At 45.9% G+C, this 20,944-nt stretch overlaps 1 protein-coding gene across 1 annotated transcript in view; it reads left to right on the top strand.

Annotated features, from left to right (window-relative positions):
- The window catches only part of LOC131284349 (uncharacterized), an 88,810-nt gene that overhangs the window by 20,313 nt on the left and 47,553 nt on the right, over positions 1 to 20,944 (top strand). Inside the window, exon 2 of the mRNA XM_058313205.1 lies at positions 17,001 to 17,133. Coding sequence (XP_058169188.1) covers positions 17,001 to 17,133 — 133 coding nt within the window. The remainder of the gene's footprint in view (positions 1 to 17,000; positions 17,134 to 20,944) is intronic.

Genomic DNA, 20,944 nt, shown 5'->3' with positions numbered 1-20,944 from the left:
ATCTATCGAAATCAATCACGAAAGCGGCCCGCGACCCCAACCGGCATCCGTTGGAAGTTAGCGCACGATGCTTTTCTGCCCGTATCCTGCTGCAAATCTCGTGATTTCGCTCGTGTTTCAACGCTCTACAAACCATCGTGGCACCTTGAACGACGAGCTACTGACGACTACAATGGCGATAGCGAGCACGATAACGACAGCGGGAACGCTTCCGCTGACGAGGACTACGGTTACGGCCATGGTTTGCCCATGCCAAGCCAACGACGATCGATGGCTATTCGTTATGCAGATCACGTTTGAAAATCCAGCGTAACGGTCGAAGAAGAAAAACCGAGCGAGAAACAAGACAAGTTTTGCATGCCGCTCCATTTTGTTATGTCCTTCATTGCTCCAAGTTATTTTTTCTCCAGTAACAGTACCAAAGAAGAAGTTAAAGTCTTTGTAAAAAACCATGTTTCTTGCAAATGCGATGGTATAAGAAACTGATGCCGCGCCTCTAAGTGTGAACTCGTGCCAGAGCATGGCTACAAGCTTACAATCATTGACAATTGTTAATTTTTTAAATTGATTGGAAAATTGGAATGTCTTTTTCTCGTAGCATCAATTATTTACACTGTTTCCTTCGCATTGTTTTATTTCCCTTTGGTAGATTATTTCCAACAAATCTGTGGCCTATGGCAATCAAGTTGAAAAGGAGTAGGTTTCAAATAAATAAATATATTCCGATAATTGAATATGATACTGTAAACTTTTATACAAGTACTACTATGCTTCGATTTAGAGGTGCCATTTCCATGAAAGAATTACCTATGGGACGTTTAAGTAACAAGCCAACATGAACAAACACGGCACGGCTTGGATTCATCACGACGCCTGGCACAGTAGGAGACATTTGATACCCTATCCGAACATTCCCACGGATTGCATTGTCATAACAACCATCGAAAAACTGCAGCTTAATCCCTTGCCAACTCCATTCAGCTTGCTGTCTCGTACAACGGTTTGTTTCACCCAAACTCCAAGAAAACTATTGCAGCTTGTGTCTGCGGTTAGCTAATTTTTACCACACCACTTCCGCTGTTTTGTTCAGCGTGTTGTTTCGAGGTTTCACCTGCTCCGGACGAAAAACATACATCACGTTCAGCGTTACCAGAGCCACATGCGGCACATTTTCCAAGCTGACCAAAAATTCGATGAAGTCGGACCGGCCGCAGCACAGCAGCAGGAACCAATGAACTAGCCCAACCGTAGCCCCCATGAATATGTATGTGTATTTTCTCAATTCTGCATAAAGCTCACGAGCTTTTTTGCATCGTCCACCACCACGTCGACGTCGATGGTCCCCCACCACTACGTCGGCCATAGGATGCTTACTGTATTTTATCCCGATCCTATTTGGCCATTTATTTTTTTATTTATTTTTTCACTCCCTTGCAAAGTTTTGTACGTTTTTTTAGGGTGCTGCATATTTTTTCTGTCCTTCTGGCAAAGTCTTGCATTCATGGACGCCGAAACTTCAACATGCATTTCTGCTCATCTGCATCCATTAAAATTATTTTTTGTGTGCTGTTTGCATTTTTCGACTATTTATTTTTTCCTTTTCGGATTGGTTAGTTTTTTGTTTTTGTATCATTCTACTTTTATTTTTCTCGCTTGCAATTTATTCCGCATACCTTCTTTAGTTTCACTGCATTTAAGCTGCAGCGTTCGGTTCGGACGCAGTGGACTCAATTGGATTTTTCTTTGTGCTAGCGCCCGCTCGCGCCGTTCGACAAACGGTGCTGGCCCGTCTGGTGGGCACCATGCTGGTGAGCAAAAGATCACCGGGGTAGCTCGTTAGTTAGGATATTCTGGTGTTTTTTTTCTTCATTTTTATCGCCCCACAAACAATTTTATGTATGCTTATTCATTCGCTGTTTGCATATCCTTATCGGACTTAAGTGGCTTTTTCACTTAATTGTGCTATAAAACGATATGTTTTTTTATCCTTCAAGTGAGGTTTCAATGTACCAACGAATGCTGTTATTGAGAGCATAAATGGCACGGTTGAGGTAAAAGATAAGTTAAGAATTCAAATATCGGCAGACCTGCAGTATAAAATGCAGCGAGTACGTAAAGAGAATACAGAACGAACGACTGAGGTTGACAGGTACACACGAACATTTTAAGCTTTTATCGACAAAATTATAACAAAAAAAATATAGAGAAAATTTGCTCCAGTCAATAACTAACGCTGCCAGGCAGAATTTTTAAACACTCCCTTCGTTTCATGCTCTTAACTTACGACACCACGATTATAGGCGTTTCTATCATGCGAATGCCGCTGTTTGGAAATCTAATTAAGGATTAAGGCATTAGGTGCCGGTGAACGTAAGTTTAATATAATATCGTCTTAACACCACACCATCGTGCTTTTCCAGTTGTTACCAGAAGAAACCACGCAAGATACTTCTTTCACCGGGCATCACCACATATGCGCCTCGCTGCGGAAATGCTGACGCACAACGTCGGCCTGTTTATTGTTGCTAGGTAAAGCCTGTACACCGCTGCCAAGCCACGAAGCAGGGGAGGAAAATGACAATGAAGCAGGTGCAATATTAAATTGTGTTGGAAATATGGTGCGCCTCTGGCACCACTAAGGTTCTTTCAAGTGCTCATGCTCTCGCTCCAACCCTGTCGAGATGTTTCTTTGCTGTGAGAAAATATTTATATAATACCAACTTATAGACATTTAAAAAAACTAACTAAAAGCTTTCTCCAATAATGTGGAATATGTCCACCGTGGTATAATAGCAAAGCTACATAGAATTCCTAATAACTGAAAGTGCTGGGAATCTATGTACACAGAAGAACAACCTCTGTACTTCCAATAGGAAGAGTGGCATCCAGAACATAAAAATAAACATTTCTGGACCGTATCTACTGATTTCCTTTTTCCTGGAAAGACACACTCGGATCTGTCCAAGAAAAGAGGAAGGCTTTAAGGATTCAGTGCTTCAACGAATAGACAACTTTGTCCGAAGACTACACCTACATAAGGTATAAATGTCCCATTCCATTCGCGTCCAGTAAACGCCCGATCTGGCAGCAGAGAAGCAGTAGGTGAGTGTGCCGGATTCGGAATGGTATTGAAAATTTAATAGATATCTATGCCAACGGCGTCCACGCGTCTGAGTGTACGACATCGTCAACGGCTAAGTGAATCGGGGGTTGATAGAACTTAATTATTGCATTAAAGTTTAATCAGCAGCGTACTCTCGGCGACTTGGGTGGATCGCACTTTCCTCGCAGGAACGTTTACACTAATTGGACCAGCTGAATGAAGTAGAAGTGTTTCCAAAACGATCGCATGCTCCGGTTAAGTATTGGGCCAGGTGGTGAAGCGTTGCCGTGCCGTCCCGAAAACTTCATTACGAGCTAGAGCTGACCAAAGTGAAGCAACGGAAGGGGGGATGGCAATGCTGGACGGTTTACGAGGAAAATAACACACTTCAGATTAGGATTAGAAAAGCGATTGTTTCAACACCATTTCGATTTTCTACCGCTTTAATACCAAGGATTCAATCCCAAGTGAAGCTTATTTATGACAAAGGTTCTAGCAACGTGTACAAAGTGCTCTAGCTAAAATGCAAGGAAAATCTGAAGGTGTTTGACTACTTTAATTTTACGTTATAAAATCTCTATGTATAAATATAAGAACTCTCTTCCTCGAAATGAGCTAACGATAATTTTGAATAAAAAAACTCAGTATCTTATAAATGAGACATATTAATGGAAAATCAAACACTCATTTATGTCCAAGTTTTTAAAGATCTTAAATTTCCGGATTTATAAATTATAAACCAATGTGTAGTGTGATTTCCGAAAACCTAGCTACGAAATCTATCACAATTGATTTCTATTTTCCGATCAACGAGATGGAGAATCGTTCATGTGTCTTACATTTGTAGCAATTTATTTCGCACATTGCTGAATACAAGGTTTGGCCCCCTCATGTGAACCACCCACGCTAAGTCATCATTTCTGTTTCTCAGATTTTCCCTCCGTGAAAAAAAACGAGGAGAAAACGGTGAGCTGTCAAAATACACAATGCCCAAAACGGAGCGTGCCCATTGCCATGCTTCCAAGGGTTCGGCTCGTTGCTACAATTGGTTCGATGTGGATGGGTGGATGAAGGACGAAAAGAGAGCGAGCAAGCTGATGGTCGAAAGTGTGTGAGAGAGAAAGAGAGAAAGGAAAGCACCCTACTGAAACTACAAAAACGTGTTTTCGTTAAACGAGTCTTCGTGATAAAATTCAATAAAACTAAATCCTTCAAAAGCCAACCCCGGGGAGCGCTCGGTGCGGGTGGAGGCCCATTTGGTGGGGCAGAGCGGCTCCTGTAAGCATATTCCGTGGTTTTGGCACGATTCGATTGGTAAGGGGTGGTATTTTCAATGGGTATCAGACGAGGTTAGCCATAAGACAAACCGATTCGGGCGCTCATTGTATCATTTTTCTTAAATACATTTTCGTTCAATTTTTCGGTTTGCTTTTTCGTCATGTTGTACGAAAGTCTATGTGTGGGTTTGTTCTTTGTGGTCTTTACTCTGCTATTTGTTGAGTTCTCTTTTATGTGCACGAAAAAGCAGAATGAGAGCAGCAAGGACCAGCCAAAAGTTGGTTGGAATCGTTTGTCGTAGACCATACGCCTAGCCACAGGAAGCAGCAGCAGCAGAAACATAGGAAAAACAACGGGAAAACCAAAGAGCATAACCTCAATGGTGGTGAAGAAAAATAACTGTTATTAGTGGGACTCCCTTGGCAATACCCGTGTCTTGCTGCTTCTGCCATTTTAGATGTTTTGGAAGGATTTATTTTCCAACCACCTCGTAACCTCCGTTTCACGGGGAAATCCTCCCCGGTGGTGGAAAACACTTGCCCACCCGCTGACCCGTGGCTCGATGCAGGATATATCCCGCCGGCAACTGGACTCCTTCGGTGTGCAGCGTTGTGCAGGCAGACGAGGCGAACGGAAATGTTTTTCATTCTGCCGGCAATTTCCCACCTCCGCAAGTGGCTGTTTTCATTACCCCTTCCCCGGGTAACGGGCGTCTCCGTCGGGTGCCCGTCGACACCGGTGGCGTGCGAAATGCGAACGATAATTCATAATCCACAATCACCTGCACAATTGGAACGGAAAAACGACAGTTTTCCGGCCGGTGAGCAGGCATCATTATGACCCTTTATTTATGCCCTCACGTTTTACGAAAGCCAACCGCTACGGCACGGTGTCGTTCTAATCGCTTCAAAAAGTTTCCGTATGCTATTCGAAACTTTCAAACATCCCCTGGTACCTCGGCAGAAGGGCCTCTTGTCAGTGCGCATGGCGTTTGTTTTATGCTTCCGATTTTCCAAAGGTCCCCCCACCCCGGCAACCTTGAGGCACAGTTCAAGGCACGTTATTATTTTCCATATTTACCGGTGCGAGCGCACTATCCTAAGGGGCTGCAGAAAGGCACCTAAACCACCCACCTACGGGGACACTCCGATCCACACAGCTTTCATCCAACATCCCCCCTCCCTCCCTGCGCGACGCTAGGGATCGGAGAATTATGAACAGTACGAAAGGCCCATAATTTATGGTAAATGGTGTCATTTATCATGGAATTTATCGTGAGACTTCGGTTCTACTCGCTCATTAATACTTTATGGCAGCCGGATTTCCCCAAAAACGAACGGCGCCTGGTGACGGAAGGATTTGCGGCATGCGTTACGATCGCTCCGGCGACGCCCATATCGTTGGCCAGGGGACAAATTTGTGAGAGTTCAAATCAATTTTCGTTACCTACTTAAATCTTTACCTACCCGGACGTTGGATGCCGGGTGGTAGTTTGGTGATTCGATTCAATCGTGGAGAAGGTGTTGGGCGCGACACCATGCTCGGCGGTGAAGGGTGAAGGGCTTCCTCAGGGAGGATTAGGTAAATGACGAAAGGCAAACGTGAAGCAATCGTACCTTCGAAACCGGGGACTACCACTTCCATCCGGGCGTGAGGTACGTTTTAATAAATCGATACCTTCGCAGCGAGTTCTCCCACGGTGAGCGCTTCGTCAAAAACTCTCCACAAATACCGTCGGACGAACACGGCGAAATTGACGGCGAACACACGGCTGGCGTATGTGTTGGTTGTTGGCATGCCGTCCTCCATAAATGGTTGGCTTCCGGCTGGCAAATATTGACGTTCGCGCGCAAACCCGATAACAAATAAACAAAACTTCCTGACGGGCTGTCGAGCTCCGATTTCCGACTGCACCACGGCATCGCTGGTGGCATCCGGGGTCCGGGCTGGGTGCGGGAGTCGGGTACTCGTTCGGCCACACGAGCCGGAGTGGAGGTTGGGAAACAATTTACGAGTACACTGTTGGCTTCAGGTAGCGTTGCATCGCGGCCCTTGACGTGGGCCAATTTTATGGATGAATTTTGCAGAGACCATCCCCGTTTCGGAGGAGGACATTTGGCGGTGGAATTCACATTTCGTTCGGTGTTTCCGGTTCCCGGAGTTTGTTGTGTTTTTTTCCCTCTTACTCTAGTTCTCTTGTTCGCCCACCCCCCCCCCCCCCCCCCCCTTCTGAAAACGTCTCACGAGTGCTACTCAAAAGGAGCTAGTGTTGATCGAGTTTGTTAGTCGTTCGGTGTACTGCCGCGTAACACGTTTGTTGGTCGCGATTTGTTTGCATGTTAACTGACGATTGTGAGGGCTGGATGAGGGGGGGGGGCGGGAACTGAAGCGTCCTCGCCCGGGGCGTCCGGAGTTAATAGATTGTTAGTGGGAATGTAAAATTCAGCAGACACGTCAGGCCGGAAATGTGTTTGGCAGCGAAAAGCAGTTAGCGGAAAGCGGTCGAATGGCAGCGTTGACAGGCACCAGCGACGTGGCGTTACCACGGGGTGGGTTTCGTGTTTTGCAGGCACCTCGTTGACCTTTTTAATTCATACCCCCCCCCTACCCCAACCCATGTTTCGGGCGTTGGAGTGTGAATGGCTGGGGGTCGACAAGGATTTGTAGCCGGAAAGCTTACTGGAAACGAACATAAAAAAAAGAAACCATTCAGTTCACAATGACTAAACCTGTAACGAATATGCCCGGAAAACCGTTTGAAGTTCGTAACTGCACTCTGAAATGTAGTGGAAAAATCATGAGAGCTTTTCCTACTACTTGAGTTTCATGTGAAACAACCATAACACTCAGCGGAGATTAATTATGTTCGTCTTGTAACTCAAACTGCACTGAATGAGTGAAAAAGCTTTTCTAATGCTTCATTTCAGAGTGAACTATCAAGTACTTCGGTTAGGTGCAAAAAAAAACAAACGGCGAAAATTAAAATAGTTCCCATAGATACACCCATAGCTTGGAGTGTCTCAATCCACTAGCTGGATAAATGTTATATATATTTCTTTAAACTCTACCCTGACAGGTAGAGACAACGTCATCCAATCAACCAACGTTCGTCCAATTTAATCCCGAGCCAAACTACAACTGTGATGCCTTACCGTGGCGCGTAAAGTTTTCCCAAGCGCAAACACATTGTGCAATATTTGCCGACGGAACTCATTTTCCTCCTCAGCACATGCTACGCGCTAGGGAGCGAAGAATAAATTCGCTTCAAATTGTATTAACGTTCCGCGAGATAAAAATGACAATTTAATGATGGAAAAGTTTAAATACATTCTCACCTATGCTCGAGTGGTGACGGCAAACAGCTTGCGCTGGAGTGCGTGTTGGTAGCAGCAGCGACCGTGTTGCGGTAGAAATAACATAAAACTTTCGCGCCACCCGCGATCGAACGTACGTAAGCGCCCGTACCGCCCGTCTCCGCCATGTTGCTCGAAGCCCAACACCTTTTGCCAGCGTTGATGCTTTTGAAAACGTTGTTATCTTTACCTGGCGCGCCACCTGCCATCCCTTCTGGACGATCAACGTGTACTTGCCAAGCCCGTTCGCTCGATATTGGTAGCAGTTCTACCTCTAGAAATACGCGGGCCAACCATTTCTTGGCTTCGGCTAAGAAGACTAAACTTTCGGGAAAACCGCGCGCGCTCGTCTCCGCAAATTGCTTTTACCGACACGTGATCGAAAAGTGCCATCCGGACGGCGGCAGACAAGTGCGGCGAGGAATTCGCGTACGCCCGGGTGCGCCATCTTAATGCTTTCCATCGCATTCGATACCGTTGCGGTTTTCCATGGGTCTCGCTCTACCCAACCTCCCCCTGGTGCGGTTTGGTACGGCTGCACGAAGCGGCGAAGGAACAATAATTGTAAACTTAATTAAATTAAATAATATTATTTCAACGAAAGTTTGCACCGCGAGTTACGGGACCCGAACCCGCTGAAGGAACGCGTGGCTGGTGGCAAAGTAACCGATGAGTGTAAAGTAACTGGCGCTAAGTGGAGTTCATCTTACGAGCCCTGAATTGAAACAAGGGGTGCGGACGGGCCAAATTGTTTATTTATTTTAAAACTTATTCAATTACACCAATTACTCCACGGTGATCTAGCAATTTGTGCGCGTCGCGTCGGCGGTCGACGAACGGTCGAAAGTTTCTTGGCCAAATATTTGCCGAAGTGATTGAGAAACTTGCCGGGCGAATGATGGGTGTGCTCGTGGTGGTAGGCGCCCGGCGGACACAAATTGATCACTGTCAGCGTTGCTGGCTTCTTCACGCTCGCGACGACCCGGTGGCCGAGCGTGTGTCCATTCGGAGGCTTCTCGCACGAGATTGAGATATTGCTGTTTTACACGCGTTCCATTAAAACGCGTACATGGCGTGAGCCATCAAATCCGATCCACTCCCGCTCCGCCCGATGTGACCAATTTTCGTTTGCCGCTCGCAAACGGACGCGAGCTGAATATTAATCATTGTCACCGTTGGAACGTTATCGCTACACACATGCCTTGGTTTGCCGAGGAGGAGATTGAGAAATTCGAGTAACAGCATGACAAACTCCCCCTGAGACAAGCCCTAGTGCTTTGGCGCGTAGCCTAGAGGGCATGTTGGTTGCACACGGAATGAATCACAATGGATCGGTCGTTGGACAACTGACGTACCGAAAATGATGTTTCATTTGTTTGATTATTTATCACAGAAACATTTACTATCGTAAACTTCATGGCATGCAGCATTCGGAATAAGTAAAACTGGTCCAACAACACTGAAGCAAGTTTGTGAAATTAGTCTCCCAAGTTTGACTCGGTTATAAAAAAAGCATGTGCAAATATAACAAATCCAATACAAATTACAAATGAAAGAATTTAATATGATAAAACGAGATTCAACATTCAATAATGTGATAGAAGAGTACAGATACAAAGTTAAATCAAACACTTTCCGGTCATCCAAGCAACCGGACGTACATCCCACTATGCGGGTAAGGTTTTCGTCATCCACCATTCATCTCGACTGGAATCTTCTTAACATTCCCGAAGCGAAACCAAATGCCCGGCAACCTTTCTGCGATGGTATTGGCTCGCCGGATCAAATGCGACCTTAAAGCCAGTCCCGGACCAGATCGATCTCAAGCAAGCGCTCCACTTTAACCGGTGTCCTTTTTATTCGTTTCGTTTCTGTTTGCTCGGATCCATCGCGCTCCGAGCCGGGCACATCACATAAAGGCAATAAAAAATTTTGTTGATCATAATAAGGGGAATAAAAATAATCCATAAAGCGCAAACGAGGGGATATTGTTGCCCGGGAGCCGGGGCGGAAGATTATGTGACCGTAGCCGACCCGCGGCTAGACACGATCGTGGCCGCAAGCAGCTGCCTCTTGGTCGTCTTGATTAAGATCCGGCAGCGTGCGGCACGGGATGAAACACACGTTTTTCCACCCCCGAAAATGGACCCCGGCTTCGGTCAGCCATTCCATCGGGAATCGACAGAGCGGTCCACCACGACACAAGCGTTAACCGGTCGGCTAGGAGTGGGAAAACAAAATTGGAAAGCATTCGATTCGCATTCGGCAAATCGAAATTCCCCGACCGAAATCGGCCAGCGCCTGTTCCGGCAGCCCGTTTCGGGTGGCTTGGGAAAACGGTACCGCAAAGCGGAACATAATCGACAAGGGGATGGAAGCGATTGGTTTGTTTTTCCAGAGGTCGTGTTTGTGGGCAGACGTGATGTGGGTTACATTTTTCCAATTGAAATTCAAACTGTGTCAATCCGTTCGCTCTATTCATAGCCATTTTCCCGGTATGCGCCTACTGCGCTGGCCAGCAGCACTGCCGTTGAAACATGGTTTTTCTTTTGGAGACATTCAGTGTGGCTCAGCTCCGAGATGGCCACCAGTTTGAAATGCTCTCCGCAGAGAGGAGTGGTTGTGAATTCTTTATAATGAACTTAAAAATGCCTCAACGGCTCGCCATCGCGTTCCAGCTGTACAGTCGCCACTTCAGTCTATTAGCAACATTATGTCTGATTTTTCCATCAGCATCCAAACGGGATGCTTAATTTAGCTCGTCGCGTGTATTTCATTATCTTTCTTTTTCCAACGTTTTTTGAACGACTTTTTTTCTAGGTAGAAAAATTAGCAGTAGGAGGAGGACATGCTTTTCTTTTTTATCCCGTCGGAAGCTCGCATTAGCTCGAGTTAATTAACGTAACTATTCGTTCATCCTTGGTTCATTTTTCCCAGCACAAAGACAACGCTTTGTCATAATTCAATCGCTCTTGGTTCTCAAGTGCGTTTCGCCTGAACAAAGTTTATAGAGGTAAATATTTTAAAATATGTAGATTTACAAATAGAATGTGAAGTCTGTTGTTGTCCCCCATACACGCATATATTGTGTATTCCATTAAAACATTCCAGCTAGTAGTTGACTTACCGAAAGATTCGGTATTCGTCCTCATTTTGCTAGTTTCATCGTTCGGCCACTTAGCCTCCCCAAAGGAACCAGCGTAACAAATGAGCCCAAAATGAAGAAATATGTTAAACATCGTCTTCCTGTCGACCGCACGGGTTACATTCGCGTTCCTAGCTTTCTTTCGCCCATTCCTTTGGCTTCATTAAAAGGATGGCTTTCCGCTACACGGCTCTGCGGTTGATTGTGACTGGTGCGCCGTCTTGCGGACGGTGTGTTCGTTAGATGGTTTGCGTTGTGCGCAACGGTGTGCCTATACGTGGCCTGGAAAATTTAAAAAATATCCCCACGAACGATGTGTGTTTGTGGGAGTTCGGGGGGCCACAGCGCAAAGGGGGTGGGGGTTGAAAATGATGCTAGCGGTTTAGGCTTGTAAAGCACAATAAACGTGTCCTGGCAGCACCTGCCATGTGGGGCGTTTGTTGCGGTTTTTCAGTCATTTAAGCGCGGCCGACGAGCGGGCGAAGTTGAGATTTATGTAAAACATAGAACGGGCGAACGGGTGGCCGTTTCCGTGGGAAAACGGGCAGAAAGCAACCGGCACAAGAAAACGCCATACCGTGACGGCACGGAACGCTGGGATACACCGCCCAGCGACTAGTTCACAGGTATTTCTTTCCTGTGTGTGTGTGGATGTGTTTTTTTTTCCTTCATCCGTCCTCCAAGTGCAACCCTCCGAAGGTAGCCGGTCAAGGGCTGCGGCAGGAAACGCCCACCGGGGGGAAGGAAATTTAAATAAAATGAAAATAAATATGAATAGGATGAAAGGCTGCAGTCTTTTGAAGAACGGTCTTTTCTTGTTATTCTCTTTGGTTTGGCGTGGAACCAACGGCGCTTTTTCTTTTCCGAATGGCTAGGAAAACACCCAGGCCCCGGCCAAGACGAGAAAAATACGCCGGAAATTAGCCACCGCTAGGCGAAGGCGAAACCGGGTTTCCCAGAAGCTTGTAATACAAGTTTCCTGCGGTGCGGACGAGAAAAATCGATAGTGTTCCTACACAAAGAGTGCAGCACAACGGTTCGCTTCCGCGGGCTCGAGGCGAAATGATGTTCTAGCTTTTTCCATTCCTCGAACGCGATGGAAAACTTGTCCGCAGTTAGGTAGTATTTTTTTAAAAGAGAAATCTTACCACAATCGATCCGCCATCGATATTTTTTAAATGAAAGAAAATGACTGCTATCACGTTATGTTGCGATCAGCCCTGTTTTCCTCGCACGCTTCAAACATCGATTCTACTGGCGGCTCGCGCCACACCGAGCGGAATCTATTTCGATTAATCATATCGTAAATTGATTTTTTGTGTGCCTGGTTAATTGAAGCTTTTTCCTCTAATTACTCGCTGACATGCGACGCTGACGAAAATAACTAACGTGGCCCGCTGGGAGGTGTGGAGGTCTACACTTAACTACCAGCGGAAACGGAAAATTTATGATATGTTACTATTTTTATAACACCTTCCCAGTTTGGATTATATTGCTCAAATGCATTGATGTATCTAAGTTACGAACCAAAACGTGTAAATTTTCATTTCCCGAAGCATGCAGAAAAAAGGCTTTCATAAAATGTACGCATGTTGAAAATTGGCGTTTTTGCGAGAAGCGAAATATTATAGTTCAAAATAGACGAAGCACGTTTTTAAACTCTTTTCCTCCAGTTTTCGCGATGCACGTACACGATTTCTTCACCGTATGTAAAATGTAAATCCAATATTGACTCTAATACCTATCAGCTAATGGTATCCATGGAGGCTCGTTAGGGACAAACACATCCCAAAAATGTACTCACCCGCCCGAGGGTACCCAAAAGGGAAAAACAAGAGCAAGCATTCCCTCGCTCAAACACCATCCAGGTTGGAAAAACCCTCCACCAGCCACGACTAACGAACGGTGAACAGATATTGGATTTTGCGAATCTAAGTTCGTTAATACCAAAAATCTGCACAATAAATCTAGGGATGACCTGGAAATCGTAAACCGCCTCGATGATGGCCACCACTGCTGGCGCGTCCTGTGTGTGTGTGTGTGTCGTGGCGCGCGAGGAAAAGCGCAGCGAAGGGTGTGCAGGGTACGATCACGGCAGGGCAGGACTTGTTAACATTTTGCCGTTTGCTGGCTTGTGCTTCACCGGACCATCGCTAGAACGGGCGAGCGTGGCGAACGATTCCGGTACGATGGTCGCTTATCGGCCAACCAGGACTACCGCTGGCCACAAGCCCCTCCGCTGGAAGCTCCTCCCCCCACCCCCTAGCTGGTCGAGTGTGTTCACTGTTTTGTTGTGTGAGTGATGGTTGTTATGTGTTCAATCTACTGCGAAAATCCAATTTCCACACATGAATCAATTTCTGATAGAACGATCACGGTCATCAATTTGATCGAAACGAACGAGCGCGGGGAGGGTGGACGTGAGCATTCCCCTTCTTCTCATCCACACCGGAGCGGGCGAGAAATGGCCACGACGAAACGGGAAGGTGGGTGGGGGGCACGGGAAAACTTCCTGCAGCAGCCTCAAATCAACCGGATGAAGTGGAAAGTTCGGGAGAAAATCCGCCGGCGGGACGCTGCGATGCAAACCTTTTTTGATGAACTATCAATTTTAGAATGATGAGTTTGACGTTCAATCATAAACCAACACTCGCCGGACAGGGCAGACGAACGAGTGTACGACCACGCCAGTGCCCACACGGACCCGCAATGTTGTACCAGTTAGTTGGATTTAAGCGAAACCGTGTAACTTATTGCTCAATTTGGCCTACAATCGAATCAAAACGAAGTTGTCTTGTATGGTTTGCTGCCCTTATACTTCTTCTGGTTATTCTGTCAGTGTCTTTCTTGGTAATAGTGTAACAACTTACAATTTAACCTAAATACCAATTTTTATGTTTAGTTTACTATCATTTCATTCCAAGTACAAGTATATAATGTGCATCATACATCTTCATAAGGCATATAATGTTTTACAAAAATACCAAAATATTTCCCGTAAACACTAGTCAATAAAACATACCCAGTCGATAAAACTTTTATAAAGAAACTTTACATACATTGAAAAATCTAAAGCTACCAGTTTTCAACGATCTGCTGATGAAAATTGTCAAAGCTCCCGTTAATAATGAACAAACTCAACGACAGCAGCACATTGCTCGTACTCACTACGAAACAGATCGATCCATTGTTTGATTGATCAGCACAATGAGCAGCTAACTAAGCTGACAACTTATTTCCAAGCAATACTGTTGCATAACGGTACTGACTTTCCTTTTTTCCAAGCCCATTGGCGGGCAAATGCGTGCAGCGGCTGATGTGCGGAAGCGAACACATCCCTCGATTGAGCACATTAAAAAGCACGCAACAAATTGGCGGCGGACGGGAGGGAAACCGATTGTTGACTTCCCACCCCCTTCAGCGTAGGGAAAACGTTGGCAGATTATTTATGTGGTGTTTTACGACGGGAGCATTTCACGCAATCTCTCCTCCACCTCCTTCCGGATAGGTCCCGTCCATAGCGCATGGAACCCGGATAGGGAAGCGGTCCAACCACTCCGGCGTCGAAATGTGAATGATTTATTTTCCGGTGATCGTAAAATCGGATACACCCCAAGCTCTCACCGTTGATTCCCTCGACGGAGTTTGCTTCCCATCTGGGTCCTCCCCCCAGTGCCCAAGCAAAACAAGAAAAAACAATCGTTCACAATATAGGTCGTTTTGGGTCATTCCAACCTGGCTTGATGAAGTAGAGGCCTACCTCCATTTCTAGTCCTTCGGGGAGAGGGGTTTTAGATGCTAAGCGGTTTTAATTAATTAGAAACTATTTGTTCTCGCTGTAACCCGGCGGTGGGAGAGTTAACGATGGCGATGTAGGTTGCCGTACGAAGGGGTCTGGTGGCAACACATCCAAAAACCATGCACAAACACACACACACACACACACACACACAAACCTCTGATTTGGGGGAAGGAATGTCTTCCGGTCGTTGTTTGATTGGACGTGAAATGGATTGTGTGCCGGTTTGAGGGTTCGTTGAAAGTGAAATGTTAATTTGTATTATCCTTGCGTGGTTTGTCCGTCGGTTTTATTTCAATATTTCATCCACTCACCCGCCCAATGGTTTGGGACATACGGCAAAAGCGTACACAACATCGAGCGATATCAGTCCAAATTGACTGGCATCAATTCGGTTCATCCCCCATTAGCCAATGGGCTGATGAAGGAAACATTGAGAGGAGTAGATAAAATATCGCAAATAGAGTAATGTAAGTAACAAAATGTGAAATAAAGAACAGTATTTACCTATTAACATCAAGTAAAATGGCACGAAAATCAATTTTAAAACCCTCAAAGAATTAAAACCTAGCTCTGCATAACACAGTAAAAATAAGAAACAGGATACTGGACAGTTTCAATTTTCGTCAGTCATATATTATCTCTACATATACCAGGTGTATAAGAATAGATTTTTATATATTAAATATAAATTCCACTATCCAAAAACCTAAATTGGATCGAAAACCTGACGATTATATTAATTTTAAGGTAACGATTTTCTAGCGGCATTAGTTTAAAAAGACTGTCAATTTTCAAATCGTTTTATGTAAAACATATGATTTTTCAAATGTACAATTAATTATAGTTTTTCGCTTGTTATAGAATTGTAAAAATAATGTGAATAAGTTTTACAACTAAAACTCAGCCCGGAAACAATGTGCTTTATTGGCGAAAAAAAGGGGTTTTCTATCGTATTGTAACTATTGATCCTGACACGTTCCGGTTCAAATGATTTCTCCCAGTTTCCTAGGGGACGCTATCCTCGGAATGCCTGTGATGTGCAAGCTAGAAACCCTTCCAATCTAACCAGGCCATCCCCCGCACATCGGCCCTTCGCTCGATAACCCAGCGCCATTCCATTCCAAGAGATGCCAAGTCATCGGAAAAACCCGGACGACATTCGACCGCAGATCGGCATTTTTACCCTCAAACAGTGAGCGCATTGAACGGCCCGGTCAACGTGTTCGATTTTAGACCCTTTTCGAACGAATCCTTTTTTTGTTTTGGTATGTCTGTGTGTTTGTGTGATATCCGCCTTTTTCCGTGACAAAACCCGAAGAACCGAACCGACAAAACCCGAAGAACCGAAGAACGTGCGGATGGCGCCCCGCAATAGCTCTCCGGTTGCCACTGCTGAGTCACTATTACTTTTACGACTATTATTATTGTTATTATTATCATTATTGGATGGAGCGCAATAAAAAAAAAAGAACGGAGAAAATGTTGAAGATCATAATCCATTTTCGCCATTTAGATTCACGAATCTCGTACGACCAAGGTGGAGGAGGGAAGGACGAGCAAGGATAGGAAAGGCATGCTGGAGCAGAACTCGAAGGTTGTCACCTCGAGCAACGGAACGATACGGCTGTTTGCCAGAAAATCAGACCACCGACGTTTATCTCTCCGGGATCGTGGGTTGTGGGTAGGAATCGCGTTTTTCTACGGCCGAAAAAACAACCACATAAGACACGCGCGCTTGGTGGGAGGGATGGAACTGGCTAGGGCCCTGGGGTGTTCGTAGCTATTTCGGTTTAGCTAACATTTCCATGGCCCAAAAAACGAATGCAATAAAAGAAACAAAAAAAGGATCACGGTTCAGTCAATCGCAAGCACCATTGATCCACCGACCGTCCGCATTTTCCTTTCCGAGCCGTGGTTTCGTCCTTCCGGGAAAACACGGTCGGCAAATGGTCGTGAATGTTGGCCACAATGAAAATAAAACTACCGGTCGGAGTAGGTTCCTGGTACGGAAAACAAGCATTAGGAAAAACTTGGACACAAATTCACGGATTTACGGACTGCAAGGATTTATAAAGGATCGGCAAAGGAAGACCCGACGGTGGCCGACGGAATGCTCATTGCGGTGGACAAGATGTTTTCTCTAATCCAATCGTAGTTCCTGGGCCGACCCGTCGGGGGCCGGTCAGGGATCAACTATTTATTGATTTCAAATACTGACACAAAGCACAGAGAGGGACATTTCTGTTTTTGAACTGTATTAAAAATTAATCTCATTCAATGTCACCAATAGTACATTGCATCTTTGTTTCTGTTTTGCAGTATCCACCGTTACGGTCGAAGCCGTTCTCGGAAAGACGGCCACCTTGCCGTGCGACATCGAACCGGAGGAGCTGAACGATCGAGTCTACATGGTGCTGTGGTTTCGGGAAAGTGCTGGAAAACCTCTCTACAGGTAAGATAAGGCAGAGAATAATACATAATAAATGAACAAAACGTGCGGCAGGGAATTTATCACGTTCCATCATCTGATAACGTATTCCATATTCACAACGCACTCCGGGTTCTAATCTGTTAGAATCGGGTTTTGGAATTTATTTCAATCTCATACCAAAAGTAATCTGACAAAAGAACTGAAGCTTTCCATACGCAACAAATCCTGCACGTAAGCTTCACCGTTGCCGGTACATCAGAAAAGTGTTTTGACGGATCACTTCAAGCATGACAACCTGTCCACGGTCGAACCAGCGCAATCCGGCCCGAAATAATTATTTGCACAGTCCAATCCGCACAGCTGGTGCAAATCCGCAATCTGCCTATTGCTTCGGGAAAACCCTTTCACGTCGATCTCTCCCGGCCAGCTTCTGGGGACAGGGGGTGGAGAGGCGAGGGGGGGGGGGGGTAGAGTGCACCAATCCGGCCATGCTAATCCTTCCGTCTATCAAACTAGCCGACTAGGTCGCCTCGGTCTCGGGTTTATGAGTTTGGCCACCATGGTCCATGGCAAACTTCACATCCGTGATCCCATCACGGAATGAGATTTACTTCACTCGGGCGCTAACACCAGCCACCAACCCGTTCACCGGCTGTCGCGTTTTTGCAACGAACCGGACCAATCCATTGGCCGCCGGAGCCGGCGTGGCCACTAATTCCCGACCGAACCGCAGCTGAAATCACGCACTGACCAATTAATCCAAAGCTTGATGACGACAGGACGGGGGAGGACGGGGGGCGTGTGTCAAACTTGCCTGTTGATTATTTTCCAGCGCGCGGTAATTCTGGTAATGCAGCGTTCGTCCGAGATTCAAATATACACGAGAGACGAAATGAGGGAAGTGAACATCTGTAGCATTAAATTGTTTCATGTGGCGACACCGATGCGGCTTGCGTACAATTTTAACATTTTCGTGTTATTTGGGTCTTAATTTTGCTGTTCTTTACAATTCAAAACATAAATACAAAAACTTTAGTATATGCTTGATTTAAAAGCGTTAAAATATATGTTGTTTTGATGTCTTTTGCTAAAGAATCTGAAAGATACAAAAATCTTTGTTGAAAATTGCTCAGATTTGCTCAGAAATTTCATGAAAAATTAAAGTTTTATGTTTTAACAAGCCTTGTCGCCGTTTTTCTATAAAATAGCCTCTAGCAGTAGCCAAAACGCTCACTTTAAATCAAATCTAACAATTTAAGATTTCCTTTGCCGGCAAACACATAAAGCTTCTTAAAGCTGACTATGATATATTGAAATTTAAGCAGACAAAAACACGAACTCTGCGAAACGGATGCCAAACGGAAAGATTGAATGATTTGCAAAAAGTGATTTTTTCTCGGAGGTGTCGAAACCCCTCCCCAGCATAAGGACTCCGGCGCAAAGCGCTTGACATTCACGCGAATACGGCACAGAAGATGGAATGGGTTAAAATCGATAACTCTCTGCGCACCACCTCCGGCTAGGGGACCGGTTTGCCCGAGAAAAAGGAAAATGTGCCAGCGGGGACATTTTCCACACCCACCCACACCGCCTAGCGCCTGCTCGGCGATAGTGCTGGCTGGTGTGAAAGGATGTGTGTGAGTGGCACCAAGCCCGAAGCTCAACCGTCAGCATCACCGGAGCCACCGGTGAGCCCGATGTTAAGAATTTCCGGAAATTTATGTCTATTGACAAACTTCCCCCGCCACACCCCGTGCCTCTCCGAAGAGAAACGCCGCAAGCTGCTCAACGAATCTACGGTGGGTTTCAGTTTTTTCCCTCCGCCGGCTTACGTGGAACGTTTTGCAGTAGCGATTTCTTGTTGCTCGGTCACCCCGTTTTTCACTCGCCGTTACCCGAATGATCACGTAACCGGTAACGGGAGCGAAGGGGGAGGCTCCGACGTTCGGCTATCACCCCGATGACACTTGAACCCGGCCCCCGGCGGCCGTGAAGTGAAGCATTTCCGTTGGTTTCCGTCTCGATGATACGTATCACCGGTCGGGAGTCGGAGAAAAGGAAATCGAAAATGCTGGCTGGGATCCGAATCACGCCGCTGCTGCTGACGAAGAATTACGTCGTCTGCCGATGGTTTATTTCCTTCACCTTTTTCGCCTTCCTGTTTGGCTCCCTCCCAAGGGTTTTGCTTGTGTGTGTGTTTGTGCGAGAAAAAGGATCGATGGATGTGTATTATGAAATGAAATGGTTAACATGTTTCCAAAATTATGCTGCTCTCCTGCCGCTTGCTACTTCAGACTTTTCAGCAGTTGATCGTATTTCATTCGCAAAGTGGACTCCGGGGTCAGGGAAAACTTTATCATTGCCTGGGATGAACTTTTGCGGTCCGAACAAATCTGGAAGGGTGTTTGATGAAAGTGTTCGCCTCTTTTCGGGTTCGATGCTGCACATCTTTTCCCCTATAAGAAGTTTCTGAACTTTTACGTAACGAATCGCGCTGAACCCGATCGATGCGATGGATTAGTTAACTACGTAGGAAACTAATTTTACATTTTTCGTCAAAAGTAAACCATCTCACCATCAGACAAAATCGGTTATATAAAAAACCCAGCCACAATCACTTTCCTTCCAGAAAACACAAAAGGTAAATCCCGTTGCCAAGCGAGTGATTTTTACCACCGCCGTAACACTTTGTGGGCCTAACTAGTGCCAATTCAAAACTCTCGCCCCCTTTTTCCGTGCATTCTCGGTAGGTGGACCGAAAGGATTATTGATATTATATTGTCAATTTGGAATATAAATAGGAACATTTATCCCTAATCCCATGTTTGCTACCCGATTGAGGAGATCAAATTGCCAGTCAATGTTGGACGAAGAAAAAACCCAAAAGCAACAAACCGCTTCGTTGGGTGGAGCTGAAGAGCGGGAGCGAACGACGGCGCAGGCAAAAGGAAAAGCGAAGGGATTGCAAAAGGCTAAGCGGGAAACGGGCCGGTCCGTGCGCAGGGAACATTTTCACCCCGAAGCCAGAAAAGCGAGAGGGGACGGAAATTGAACTTTCGAAGGGATGTAAAGTTGTTTTTCTTTCGATTTCTTGCTCATCCCTCCTGTCAGTTCCCGCTTAAATACCCCCGGCGGCTAATGGTGCCGGAAGAGGATGGGAACGACGGCGAAGAAAAGGTTTCATGTGGATGAAAAGATGCGCACCTTTACGTGCAAAATCTGGCGACTCGTGCACGTCTCCCCTCTGGGGGTCGGGACAACAACTCTCAAGTGCGATAAATTTGCTTCAACCCCCTGATAACAGCCCTATCATGTATGGTTTCGAGGGAACCCCTGCCATCCCCATCGGGAAATGGGCGAAAGTTGGATTCCGCCGGGCACGCATTCACGCACGACGAGGCCCACCCTTCGGGGTGGAGGTGCAAAATAAGCGGAAAAAAGGTGCCGAAGTCCGAAAATTCCTTGCTGGAAAATCATCCTCCCTGCTCGGGCGTCCTTCAAATTTAGTTGATTTTTACTCAATCATCGCATAAAGCCAATCCGTTGCCGGTAGTTTCTCCATTCTTCCCCATGGCGGTAAGGGCATTATCGGATTTCCTCCGAGCCGGTGTATTCCTTACCGGTTCGTCCTTTTAATTTCCTTAATTCGTGATAACAATGACCCAAAATCAGCCAACTGGGTGGAAAACGTACCCGAAGAAAAAAACAACCTACGTGGCCGAAAGTTAGCAGCGCTATGTTTCAGGTGTGTTCCCGGGCTTTTCATTAAAGTTTCATTCAATTTCTTCCTTTCAATTTGCTGTCCTCTCTCCGACGCTCTTTCTGTGCGCTC

Source organism: Anopheles ziemanni, chromosome 3 (genome assembly GCF_943734765.1).
Source record: "Anopheles ziemanni chromosome 3, idAnoZiCoDA_A2_x.2, whole genome shotgun sequence".
NCBI lineage: Eukaryota > Metazoa > Arthropoda > Insecta > Diptera > Culicidae > Anopheles > Anopheles ziemanni.
This window is presented reverse-complemented; position numbering and strand designations above follow the sequence as displayed.